Genomic DNA, 14,698 nt, shown 5'->3' with positions numbered 1-14,698 from the left:
GTCAGGTCGACCTGATGGCAAATAACTTTTTTTTGAATAGGGATATCCTGATGAGGTCCTGACAAGGAACTTGTCAGGTTTGCCCTAATAAGGTAACCCTTATATTAACCTGATAAGGTCCTTATGGTACTTCAGGCAAATCAGGAAGAAATTCTAGTCGGGATAATATTACTGTAGTAATCTGGTAACTTTACAGCACAAGTACAGTAAGTATACAGCATAGCTATAGGAAAAAAACTGGCCAATATAACCATATTACTACCAAATTATTACGGTAAATTTACGGCATGTACATAAATACCGAAAATTTACGGCATTTTTAAAACTGCGAGGGTTACAGAATATTTACAGAGTAATCTAGAATTTAATAGCGGGCGTTATGAAACAAGAAACAGTAATAAATTAAAAATTACACGCACTCGAACATGTACTGCAGAAAAATCTTTAATCTATAAAGGCTTTAAATTGTATAATAAGTTTAATAATGAAATTACAGATGAAAATAGAATTAATATCTTTAAAATATTGCTAAAAGAAAACGTCAAAAAAAATGTTAACTTATTTAATAAATTCGATGTATAAAATTGTGATTCAAGACAAATTGTATGAAATGTAAAATGTAAAATGTGATATTATAAATAGCTAACAGCTAATGTATTGGTGTACAAACAAATTATTATTATTATTATTATTATTATTATTATTATTATTATTATGATTGAAATTTCAATTCCATTTAATATTTTTCAAAATCTCCGCATGGATTGAAAAGAATCGAAACGATTTTCAATACTTTTCAATAAGTATTTTTAATCAGGGTTATCATATCTTTATATTTAATGTATATTGTATGCGTTTATTATTATACATTGGCAAAAATGATTGATTCGTCAGTTATAATAATTAATTCACATGACCGTGAGTAATCGTAATGTAGCCTTGAATATTTATATGAGATGATTGTTGCTCCTTTGGGTCATTAGATATGTCATTAACTAAATTTCTTCTCAACTAATGTACATAAAGATAAATGAGTCACTAGAACATATCAGTAAGTAGTATTAGTAGTCTCTTAAGTCGATTGATTAACCTTTACCGCTATAGGTTGCTAATTTAAGTGTCGAAACGTTAACACCCTGTTTTATTTCCTTTGGACAGACATTCTCTGTCTCTCTGTTACTTCTCTTTGTCTTGATTTAAACTCATTAATCGGAGGACCGCCAAAGTAATTGGACTGACTACAGACAGGACAAGCTTGTGGCTTTCCGAATCTTAGACAGATTTTTATGTCTATTGAAGACTTAAATTTGAAAAATAAAAAAATAATTAGTTAATTATAATAACTATTTAAATTTATTAATTAATTAACTTATTAATCAGTTGTTGGATTATCGGATCAAGAGGATTAGGGAGAACGTGAAAATGGCACTCAAGTTCTCCATTGGAAATTACTATGAGACTTACGTGAGTATTTTTTAACCGAAAAAATAGTGAAGTGATTAAATTTGTTAGTGATTGTACTGTAAATTATTTTTGTGTAAAGTGTAATTATAGTCGTTGTAATACTCCTATTGTTGTTATAATTTATAAATTGTGTTAATTATTTTGTGTAAAAACTATCCCAAATAACAAGTAATATTTAGTACGCGTTTTTATTTTATTAATTCTCAAAATTTAAATACAAAGAGACTGAGTAAGATAAAAAAATCAAACAATAAATCGAAAAAATCCCGCTTGGGTTTTGGCGGCAATACAATTGAAATTTAAATAATTCCGCGCTTTCTGTACAATTCAGTCTCGTGTCTGGTAAATATAGTACCCGTGAAAATAAAAATGAATTGTGTATTCAAATAATATTTGTTATCGTTTAATACACAATAGACACGATAATGAGACGTACTAATGATCTTACACATTATAAATACTATAGAAAAGAGTAAGAGGGGTTTATTGAAGTGATTGTTCAAGAGCACATATTTGACTTTTTAGTATATCGACACTTGCAATGTGGGATGCCAATAAGAAATGAGGCCAGATTGGGTAGAATAGGAACCTAGTTATGCTGTCGCTTATTGGGCAACTTCAGGGACACTCGCAACTCTCAAGATATGCATAGGTCTTGTCAAAGTACTATTCGTTACCGCAGTTCTGTCCCACGAGTGACAGTAGACCGAACGCTGTGAATCCCCAGGCTTTGTAAACATTTAAATCGCTCTAATAATCACTAAAAACAATTATTTTAAACAAATAAAAATATCATACAAGTAGTATCATTTTATTGCTTCCCTTTGTGTTGTATATTAGTGTTTTTTTTTGTTTTATTTTAATTTCGAATCCCTGTGTGATTAATTCGTCATAATAAAGAAGTATACAAACGAAAGAAAAATAAAATAAAAAGAAAACAGCAAGCGAAGACATTTGTCCATTGAGTGTAGAGCATGACGAAGAAACATACGTTGGTATTGAAATTACGAAGACATCCAAGTCGCCCTTGGGGTATTAGAATTGCTGGGGGCGCAGATTTAGGGACACCGATCATCGTCACCCGTGTGAGTGTTTGTGATTATTATTTTTTTCTTCCTTATAATCTATTGTTAATAAATAATTAAATTTAATTATACTGTTAATATTTTTAATATCAGGGAGAAGGGGCAGAGTGGGCCCCTTAAGGAAAAAAGTTATAATATCATTCATTTTTTTTACGCGTTTACTTCTTTTTAGACCCTTGATACTTATTTTCACTTCATTATGCTGCGTCCATTAAAATTGAAAAATCGAAAATTAGGGGCAAAGTGGGCTCTCCGAAAAAATTTCGGATTTGATATTTTTTATTCTTTACACGTGTGATATTTGCAAATAACTATGCAACAATTGTATTTTAATAATATAAAAGTCATTTTAATAGTCTGCTGCGACATAACTTTAAAACGTAATTTTATTATCTTTAACTTTTTTAATGAATTATATTTAATGAACAGTTTTGGTAGTCTATTTTAGCTCTCATTATATAAGAAATCTCGATAAGCTTATTATCCGTCCGAATTTATTGGTGTATAGAAAATTTTGAGGGGCCCACTTTGCCCCCATATTTTTTGAAGTTTTGAAAATTTTATGGAGTCCACTTTTCCCCCTCCTCCCCTACTTAGAAAAATATTATTTTTAATATCTGTAATTCTTAAAAAGCTCAATTCGTGAGACCTAAAAAAAAGTTTTTTTTTAAATATCGTCGTAAATACACACTCTATAAAAAAAATGAATATGACCTTTTTTGTCAAGCATTTAATTTCCTACAAAATCATTCTTTTGACTTTTTCCTCTAATCTGCATATTTCATGAGATATTTAAAAAAAACGCGATTGTATCGAGAAAATTTTGAAGGGCCCACTTTGTCCTCATATTTTTTGAATATAAAAAAAGAAATTGTTTAATAATTAAAATCTATTTATTTGATTGTTGCAGTCTGAGAATGATGATCTCCGGAAGGGTGACGTGATAAAGAAAATAGACGATTACGATGCTCGTGATGTGAGGCACGTGGACGCCCAGAATTTACTTCAAAACTCAGAGTCTGTAAGACTAGTCGTGGAAAGGTCTGAGCCGTTGTCAAATCTGGCATGCAATCGATACACTTCACAGTCATCGATTGTCGAGTCAATCCACTCTTCTAACGAGGCTGCGTTCGTTAGCCTGTCAGAACAAATCATCATTTATTATTAAATTAATTTTTTTTTATTTTTATTTCATTTATGCTATCAATGGCTACACTGCTAATTACTTAATTACTTTTATTTTAAATAAAACTGACAAAATAACGCTTGTATGCCTCATCGCGATGCTCAGGAGATGTCATAACCACGACTAAAAAAATATTCATTTAAATGCTCTTTGTTATTTACAAATATTTTATGTTTATTAATTAACGAATTATAAAAAATGAGTAATTTCATTGATGAAAATTAATTAAAAATTTTGAAATTATTATTTGATAAAGAGCATTAATGAAATTATGGACTACAACTCTTTCAGCTTTTTAAATTTAGTATTAAAAAATAAATAATTGTTTAACAAAATAATAATATTTGATATTAAATAGGCCTCAAGAATCACAACCGAAAATTTTGCCGAAAAGTCCAGTTCCTCCGGTATTATCACCTCCTCGTGAATACAAAACTTACTCACCTGACCATTTTGACCCACCTCGAGAACATATTGAAGAAGTTCGTGAAGAAAGATTTTATTTATCTCAGGTAAAAGACTATTCTATTTAAATTTTGTTTGTTTGTTTAACGAACATTTAAATATATATTTCATTTATCTTTTATAATCATGATGACGTAACAATAATCTTTTGGCGATTGAATTTGATATTCGCTAAAAAATAATGGAATGTATCCTTAAGACAAGAAATTTATCACCTAAATTTTGTAATTACTATTTGTTTACAAGATTTTCAAATTTAATTTAAATTAAAAATTAAATGAACGTAATTTAAATATTTTCGATTGATAAATCAACTATTGAGAAAAAAATCTATATAAATGATGCAAGCATGAACAGCTCAGCTGCCTTGTCTCTAAGTTTAGAGCAGAACCAACGGCTATTTCGGCCGATACGACACGTTGTGTTTGTAAGACGCGTCGATTTGCGGAGCGAAAAGAATCCCGGTGCAAAAGTTACTGCGTGTATCGAATTTTAAACGGCTGCCAAGCGTTTTCTTCTTTCAACAACAACAACATTTCAACTAATTTTTTAAATTTTACATTTCATACCTCACACTATAAACTAATATATAAATGAATCATTTTTTAAAAATTAATACAAATCCTGAAACAATGAAACTGAAATTTTAAATAAAATTGGAGCTTTTTAGTAAAAATATTGAAGCTTATGAAACTTGCTACTTATATTTAAAATAATAATATAAAATACGGAGGTTTGACAGCAAAAATATAACATCGAATGATGGAGAATGTTTTGATCGAGACGTTTGAATCAACGGTTGAAAAGGGGAAGAGAGTAAGAGCTTTTATATCAAGTTAATGAGTAAACGAGAGACGGCAACAAATCTATAGATACAAGTGTGAATATATTTTTGGTGGTCCGCTTCTCGATGCCGGAAAGTTCCTCAAGATGTAGTGGAGTTACTCTATAAATATAACTTTTGCATCTAAACCACCGTTCATTTACCGATCTCGATACTCATCTAATTTCTGTCTTACTAAATCGCTTATCCAAGTACTTTCACTACATTTGCGTTCTCATTTCTCATCTTGACACTCATTCATACATTTTAATTTTATTTAGTTAATGTATTTAATACATTATCATTCATTATCATCAATTTATCATGTCGACTTTTATCAAGATTGTCAGCTGAAAAATTAACACCAATGATTAATTGGCGCGTTAATCATAACGATGACAAAAAATAGACATGCATATTTAACCCTTCATTATTATAATTATAAAAAAATTTTAGCTTTCACTAATGAACTTTTATGATCTTTTGGAAGCATTGTTTTTTTTTTAAGCATTTAAATCGTCATACTCCAATTGTTTACTGACGTTGTAACCTTGAAACTAACGTAGGAGTTAGAAAATGTTGAAAGGTGGATGTATATCAAAAATTATACTCGCCATATGTTGTACGTTTTAGTTTTATTTGGGAGACTTCATTTCTTGAGGTACTTGGAAAACGCTAGAATTATTTTATATTAGTAACTCCCGCGCTTCGAACCAGTACGTTTATACCAGTAACGTCTAAATACACGAGTAGTTTTTTTTATTTTTATATTTTTTATTTATTCAGTGACAATAATAATAATAAATTTATCTGAATAATTTCTTAAATATATATAAGTGAGTAAAATGCCGGGTTACACTACGACATATCGTTATACGATTGAACGTCATCCGAAAGACGAAGAAGCGGCAATTTATTGGGTACGATTATTATTAATATGTTATTGTTTTAAAATGTATATAGGTAAATATTATTTTAGAATATCAAATTACTGTATATATTATGGTCCATTTAAATTTGTAGACGATAATATTTAATGGTTTTACAGTAAATTTGCCAGATGTTTTGTCTGTTGCCAAACTGTCAATTACATATCTTTTTACATCATTATTTATCATATATTTATTAATCAGTTTTTATTTTTAAAATATTTAAAAAATCTAATGTGAGATTTAATGAAATTATTTAAAGATTTAAATAATTAAGGTAACAAAGGAAGTCAGGTTCATTTTATTTCGATGAAAGTCAAGATCACAAATGATGCAACGGGAGAATGATTTAATTATAACTACACATTAAGCTTTTAATAATAACCTTGACACATTAACTGGAGTTATGAGAATATTATTACTGACTTTGAGTTTACCCTTCACTATTTTTGACATTTGTCAGGGTGCGATGACGACCGACAAACAAATGAGTTTGAAAAAAAAGAAGAAAATTATAATAAGAAGAAAAGAGTTAAAAGTAAATGGACTATAAGTCAGACAAGCGAGAAGATGAAAGGAAAGGTAATTGCAGTTTGCAGCAGATTTATAGGCGCAGATGTAATAAAAGACATATGGTCGATATCAGGCTGAGCTTTTATTGAATTTGGGTTAAAATATAAATATAATTAAATTATTAATTTTATTTATACATTAAATCATTCAATTATTATTTTATATTAATTGAAGACTGTAATTTTGTAGTTATTTGATGTACTGTAAATTATAAATGTTATTGGAGTTGAAGTTTAAATGTATAAAGGAATATTAATTTATATTAATGATAAATAATTGATCGATTGTCATCGAAAGTTAAAAATCGAGGGCAAGAAAAAAAAAGTTAGATGGAGATCGTGATGTGGCAAGAGAACACAAACGACAGATTATTTGTGCCAGCTAAGAGCCTTCAGCTATTTTCAGCATATCGTATTCGTTTCTCTTATTCTGAAACAAAACAAAAAATATTATTACCTTTCAAATTTATTTACCACTGTCATTAAAAAATAATTATTTAATAATCATTATTTCTGAAAGAAAAAAAAAGAAGAAACCTATAAAATCAAATATTTATAACAATTTTTTTTTTTAGTAATGATATAGACAACAGTATATTTTATTAATTCATTAAATTATATATATCCCCGCTTAAAAAATCCGATAGATTTTTATAGCTGTATGAACACTGAAAAATTCACAACAAATTTTACTATGGGTGCATAGCAACACCGGATTATAAGAAAACTGGTACAAAATTTACAAGTGTCCCATAGTAAACGTATGCGTATAGGCCACAATCGTGTAGTCTGCGCATACGTTTACTATGGGACACTTGTAAATTTTGAATCAGTTTTCTTATGGTCCGGTGTTACTATGCACCCATAGTAAAATTTGTTGGGAATTTTTCACAATGTATAAGACCCTACATGATAACAATTACAATTTATTATGGGAATGATTCCCATAATGCATGGTAACCGGTTTTCTTGAAATGTTGATTATAGGAACGGCACCCATATATTGTAGTTATCGTTACCATAAGACATGGTAACCATTACCATAATATTATAGTAATCGTTACCATAATATTATGGTAACCATTGCCATGATGTATGGTAACCATTACTACATCATTATGGTAGCTATTACCATATATATGGTAACCATTACCATAATATATAGTAATGGTTACCATAATATTATAGTAACGTTTACTATAGTATTATGAGAACGATTACCATAATATTATGGTAATCATTACCATAATTCTTTCACATGCGATATGGGACCTGTTACCATGATTATAGGAATTATTCCCATACTTATGGGAACTTTTACCAGAAACTATGGGCCTATATCCCATAATTCTAAGTAATCATCACCATAACGGTATGGGATGATATTTCATAAACGTACTAGGAACGATTACCATAAATTTCTCTCCGTGTATACTTAACTATATTACTCATAGAACTCATTCCCTATCCGAAAATTCCCATAGACTGTATTGGTTTCTATGTGGTTTTTGTCGCTTTTGAGTGGTTTCTATGGGAATTTTTGAACAGAGTTCATTCTTATAAAATCTCTATGGGAACTTATGAGAATATATTGGACTCTATGAGATTTTCTAATCAGGGATATCGCCTAACATTTTAAGAAACAGTTAATAGTTTAGTATAACTGTCACAAGTAATGATTGATATCGAGCAAGAAAATGATTAAATGTATGAACGTCACGTGAATAATGTGGAAAATTTTAAGAATATTTAAATACAACTGCTGTATTATATATAATTAATAATATAATATAATATAGTAAGAAAAGAAAAGAGCTGAATTTAACACGTAGACCAGGGATTCTTTCGTCATATTCATGCGCGGTAACCAACTGACGTGACATAACGATGTATATTGCTGCCAAGATTTAATAATCTACATTGCACCTAGCGATTTATGTTATTTCTTTTATTGTAACTGCAAAAAGTTAACTTCAATCATAATTGCATCTTTGCCAACGGGTATCATATTTCTTCTTTAACTTTATTTCAATAACGGATATCTATTATTATTATGTCAGTATAAACAAACTTTTGCGTAAAAAAAAGATTGTAGATTTATTTAATTATAAACTGAGAAAAAATATTTAAGATCTAATGGGATCTAATTAAATAAACAGTTTTTTGAATTTTAAAATTTAAATTAATTTTCATATCAATAGAACTCTTCAGATCTAAAATCTTTTTTATATTTATTTTATTTGAGCTTTGAATTATATAGATCTAAACAATTAAAAAGTAATATATTTTCATAGATCTAAAGTATTTTTTCCCAACAAAAAAAATTATATCATAAAATAATTCAGAAAATTTATGAGAAAATACTTCGAAAAATGGTTTAAAAAATTTTATAATTGAAGATAATTTAATATTATAATTAAGAAAAGGGAAATTTTCGTTTAAACTGATAGATATTTATTAGCAGATCTATTTTTTAGTTTAGTTTCAACTTCGACGTGTACAACCTTTTTTTCTGCATGTCAGACGATCCGCAAATTATTTTATTTTTATAACTTGATACGTGGGTGTTTTAGCCGTCACATCGCTAACTACTAGTCTATTGATGTTTACATGAACAAAATATTAATTGGTAATGTTGATATGCCTGTCAATTAATTATTTTTATTTTATAACTAATTATAGTATTTTTTAATGAAAAAATAAATATAAACTTTTTAAGACAAATTAAGTTTTATAATTTAATTATTATTTTTTCTTTTAATTAAATATAATGAAGTGTAATTTTGGAATTTTGAGTAACTTTGAAAAATAAAAAAAAAATCTAATATATATATATAATTACATATTTTATTTGTAAACGACTAATGTCGCGTGTTTTGGCAATTATCCAAATAAATTAGAGAGTGCGAAGGAATTTCGAAATTTAAGCAAGTGGCCTTAATCCCCAGATCACGAGATAAAAAATAATGAAAAATTTTTGACTTTATAATGCAAGTAAACAAATAAATACATTGCCAATCAATTTTTTAGTCTTTATAACGAATATTTCAAATTTTGTTGTTTAATAATATCGAGCAACCTGCAGTCACTGTGTGACTGTCCAATATCACTACTAAATTTATAAAATACGCAGAAAAAAAGGATTTCTTGCCGCAACAAAATTTTAATTTGCACCAAAAAATTGTATGCATTATCAATTAAATACAAAAATTGTCTTGGGGCGAGAAAAGATTTTTTTGGTCAAGAAATAATTCCTTGCACCGAGTAATTTTTTCTAGTTCTAAATAAATTTTTGTTTTCAATTCACAATGCAAAAAATTTCTTGGGGTAAGTAAAAATTTTATTTAGGCGAGTAAAGATTTTTTGTGTCAAGAATCCTTCTTTTTCTATGCACACTTTTTTGGCTTTGAGAAGCTTCCTAAAGCCAAAAGGGAGTAGAAAAATCTGTCATTTTGGAATAAGTAGCGCGATATAAATAATATAGATATGTATTCAGTGACATTCAGTCATATTTAGTGACAGAATAATTAAAGTATTAATTTATTTAAAGAAAATAAATACGATTGTCTTTTTTCTCGCGTAATTTAAATGTAATTCGAATGATATAGATAAATCTATTTATCTCAATACTTGGCAATTAAAAAGAGTTTAAACTATGAAAAGGCACAAATTCAAGTCAAGACCTATCTAATGATACCAATTTCAATAACATTAATTCATTCTATCACGCAGATATGGCGGGAATACAATTTTCCTTATTCTCTTCATAATATAGATTACTACTTGATAAATTTAAGGGGGACCACTAGTGTGACCGCCTGAAAAAACGATGATTTTTGGGAACTTTTTTAAAGAAAACTACTGCATGGAATGTTTTAATGCTTTAAGGATATATTTGTGGATATATAGTGAATACAAAATAAAATTTTTTAACCAAAAAATTCAAAATTTTGCGAGCTACTCACAATCTCCCAACGCTCCAAAAAAATAGTCTCCCCCACTGCTGCAGCGATAGCGATCTTCACAGTGCATGAAATAAAAAAAAACCTAAAACTTTATTAAACAAGAAGGTATTTCCCGTACCATGACCCCCCGGGCTAAGAAAAAAATTGAAATTTAACAAAATGGCGGAGTTTGTAAAAAAAATTTCCTGCCAACATTACATTTTTTATTCGATCGAAAAACTGGAGGTTCATGGTCCACACTGTAAAAAGAGCGGTGTTAAAAATGGACTCGTTTTAACTCCGCCCGGTGTAAAAATGATATTACACCGGTGTAGGAGGAGTAATACACCGGTGTTAAAAATACCGGTGTTAAATCAGGGTAACCGGTGTAAAAGCGGAGTAAAACTGGTGTAAAAGCGGGGTAACAGGTGTAAAAGTGGAGTATTGTCGGTGTAAAAGCGGGGTAAATTGCGTCCGCTTGGAGTATTAACTTTAAAGATTATAAAACACAAAAAATGTCAGTTCTTTATGAAAATTAATAAAAAATATCATTTATCAACAAGTACAGTGATCGAGTAAGTAAAAATATTCACAAAATAAAATTTTTTAACACCGGTGAAGAATATCTACACCGGCAGGGGCGTTATTTTAACACCGGTCTAGAATATTTACACCGTTGGCGGCGTTATTTAACACCGGTACAGAATATTTACACCGGTGGCGGCGTTATTTTTACACCGCTTTCGGGGGTAAATTTAACACCGATAATTTTAACACCTACACCGCTTGGACTTACCCCGGTGATTTTTTACAGTGCATAAAAAATTGTATAAAAGACTGCAATTCAAATCAAATCGATCGGATGATTTATCTTCGAGTTATAGATGCAGCAATTTTGAAAAATGTATTTTCGAGAACTGATAATGGCTGCTCTTCAGATGGCTGTAACTCAAAAAAACTACTCGAGATATGGACTAAAAACTGTAGTAGGTTATTTTTGAAGGCTTAGACTATCGGAATATGCAAAAAAAAATAAAATGATTTTTCAAAATTTCACACTAATGCTCCCCTTTCTCCCCTTCTAATCAAAATATTTTTATAATAAAACTCAAATACAAAAAATATTCAATTTTTTTTTTATTTTATTTCAGCCATACCGTACGACTCCTTTAGTCTTGCCAGGTGCCAAGATAAAGAAGGATGCTCCATTAGGTGAATGTTATCTTCGTCATCATCCAAATCCAATGATAAGAGCTGCTCCTCATCATTATGAAGTTGCTCATCCTGAGGTGGCGATGAAACAAAAAGTAGGTAGATACAGCCGACAGTTTCAATACTACGCTGAATTTACTGTCCAGCTCAAGTCTCAAAGTGATCCAAAATCAGCATAAAAATTATGGAATTACTTAGAAAAAGATAAAAAAATAAGAGGGGATCTTATTAAAAAATTATTTTTGCTAAATATTATCTATATTTTATTTTTATTTATTTTATCGTCATTAATTTTATTAATTATTTCAAAATTTTATTTTATTTAAAAATTTTTATCTATTTTTCATTATGATAATACGTTAAAAACAGGTGGCGGAATCAGTTTTGCAGCGTGTCTTAGGACCGAATGAAGTACCAAAGGTTTGATTCAATTTATTTGAGTCGCTTTTATGCTTCAAAGCAGATTTTATTTTATTTTTTTCTTATCCTAATTTATAATGATAACCGCAGCATTTGTGTTTTCAGATTTCTCAAAGAAAAAAATATATTTATTCATTTATTATTTCAAATCATTTGAAAAATTTTTAATCCCGCTTCGGCTTAATCGCATTTATCACTAGATTTCGTCTTAATTTCGAAATATTTTCATACTGCTTAGAGAAAAAAAACAAATGAGACGTACTTTTATATATTTTAGACAATATAATATTATTGCGATAAATTTATTTATATACCTGATGCACTAATAAAAAAAAATATAAAAACAAGGATTGATTGTAAATTAAAGTCAATAATTGCCACTCATGTGTGTTCTCATAAAATTATCAAATAAAAAATAAAAGTTACTAATAAACTTGCAGTTAAAATTAAATTAAAAAAAAAGCTATAAATTTATTTTTAGTTTTGCCAGTGAGAAGTGAGTGAGAATCCCATATTATTTAAATAAACTAAAAATCATTGGTGCTTTTTATTGTTCAATTCGCCAAATATTTAAACACGGAAAAAAAAATTAGGCGCTGCAACAGGATTTTGTTCTGTTGCTCCCATAGGAATCCGTCCTATTGCGGCGCCTAATTTTTTTCCGTGAATGATTAAAAAAAAAAATTAATTTAAATTTGTTTTTATTTATTAATTATTAATTACATTTTTTTTTTAAACCTTTACCTCAAATTACCCAGTATGAATGATTGTTTGTCTAAACAGGTTGTCCATAAGCAATTCAATTCACCGATTGGACTGTACTCTGAACAAAATATCGCAGACACTATTAAGTGTCAGACTACGGCCATTCCGTAAGTAAATAAATATTATTTTTTAAATAAAATATATATTATTATATTTTTTAAATTAAAAAAAAAAACGACTGAATATTAATTTATGAAATTTAAATAATTAATATTTAATACAGCTTTTAACAATGTAATAATAATTATAATATTTGCGGAAAGCTGCTGAATGTCTTGGAGCTTGCGATAAAAGTATTTACAATTATTAAAAATTTATCGAAAATAAGCTTATAATTAATTTAAATAATTTTTAATTTTGTTTTATAGCTGAATGCAATTGGTATGCTTGCATATTAATTATTAATATAACTAAATATTTTAAAATACTACGTACACTTTATTAAATCCTATTTAAATATTAAAAAAAGAAGTCAAATTTAAAATGAAATATCTAAAAAATTTTATCGAAAATGAATTTGAAATAATTTCCCGAGTCGAAATATTGAACTTACATTTAACTTACAGAACTTACATTGAACTCCCGAGTCGAAATCTCATACGTTCGTTAAACGTTTAGAACATTAAGAACGCGAATACAACGTTTCAGACGTTAAATACGCGTACAGAAAAAACAGATATCTTGAGTCAAGAAAATATTTTTGAAGACAAACGTTTTCGGGAACCAAGTCAAGATTTTCTTGAGCCAAGAGAATTCGTCTTGGTTGGAGAAGATTTCTACTTTATCTGAGAAAATTTAGGTCTTCAAAAAATTTTCTTGAATCAAGAATATTTACTTTCAGTCGAGAATTTTTTTTTTTTGTGTGCGAAGACAAAGTTTTAAACATTAAAACTTAAATGCGGTAGTTGATTATTATTATCTTTAAATGAAAATTATGGTTCATTAACTTGTTAATTTTATATAAATTTTGATTCCTATGGAAATAAAACTTGCTTGAATTCGAGCCGGTACAGTATTAAAAATACTCTCAATGATTTCGTTTCACTCAATATTATGGGTAGTATCGTTACTTATCGGAGGATGGTGATTTTTTTGCTGCCTCTACAATCGAGGAGAGTATTACTACTCTTGCAGTATTTTTTTATTCTTACTGTCCCCGTTAGATAATTGAAAATAATCAAATGTCGGAAAGTTAACGTTTTCCGTCAGATTTTCGATTATCGAGTTTTCATCAACACTTGATGCTTGGAGGTTCCAGGGAGTTATTTTGACCATTTTCACGTTGACGTCCATTTATGTAGCTCTGTTTGCTCGGAAAGCTCAATAATTTCTAAAAGCTATATTTTGAGCTCATGAAAGGTTAAACAGTTACTGCTAGGTATACCCTTTACCAATTTGAGCTCAAAAATAGTGGGAAGTTTTAGAGATGTCCTGCAGAGTTAACAATTTGTCGAATTGGACTAATAATTACGCCCAAAACGTGTTCACGTTTTTTACGTTTTAGACCTTGCATTCACGTTTTCAATGATTGAAACGTTGTATTCCCATTTTTAACGCCGGAAACGTTGCATTCACGTTTTTAACGCCGGAAACGTTGCATTCACGTTTTTCACGTTCTAAACGTTCAAAGAACGTTTGAGATTTTGTCTCGTGCTTACATAAGCTTAATGAACTTACATCTAGCTTAAAAAACTTATTAGGCTTGATTATAACTTGAATCGACTTAAATAAAAATATTGAATTAATCAGAACTTACCTGGAATAAAATTAACCCAAAGTGATCGGTGTTATTTTCGAAAACTTCGATGGTGGTTGATTTGTGAGATTGTTGGG

The 14,698-nt window shown here is 28.9% G+C and overlaps 1 protein-coding gene across 14 annotated transcripts in view; it reads left to right on the top strand.

The window, feature by feature from the left end:
• Window positions 1-1,187: 1,187 nt before the first annotated feature.
• LOC130668636 (PDZ and LIM domain protein 3) overlaps window positions 1,188-14,698 on the top strand; it is a 129,026-nt gene continuing 115,515 nt past the window's right edge. Inside the window, exons 1-6 of one of the 14 annotated variants that reach the window (XM_057471014.1) lie at window positions 1,188-1,464; window positions 3,460-3,689; window positions 4,094-4,247; window positions 11,620-11,775; window positions 12,050-12,100; window positions 12,884-12,972. In XM_057471014.1, the coding sequence (XP_057326997.1) occupies window positions 1,423-1,464; window positions 3,460-3,689; window positions 4,094-4,247; window positions 11,620-11,775; window positions 12,050-12,100; window positions 12,884-12,972 (722 nt within the window). In that variant the 5' untranslated portion in view covers window positions 1,188-1,422. Of the gene's footprint in view, window positions 1,465-1,998; window positions 2,550-3,459; window positions 3,690-4,093; window positions 4,248-11,619; window positions 11,776-12,049; window positions 12,101-12,883; window positions 12,973-14,698 lie in introns of those variants that run through there. The other 13 variants (XM_057471021.1, XM_057471019.1, XM_057471009.1 and 10 more) reach the window with 13 other exon arrangements.

This window comes from Microplitis mediator, chromosome 5, assembly GCF_029852145.1.
Source record: "Microplitis mediator isolate UGA2020A chromosome 5, iyMicMedi2.1, whole genome shotgun sequence".
In the NCBI taxonomy this organism is placed as follows: Eukaryota; Metazoa; Arthropoda; class Insecta; order Hymenoptera; family Braconidae; genus Microplitis; species Microplitis mediator.
This window is presented reverse-complemented; position numbering and strand designations above follow the sequence as displayed.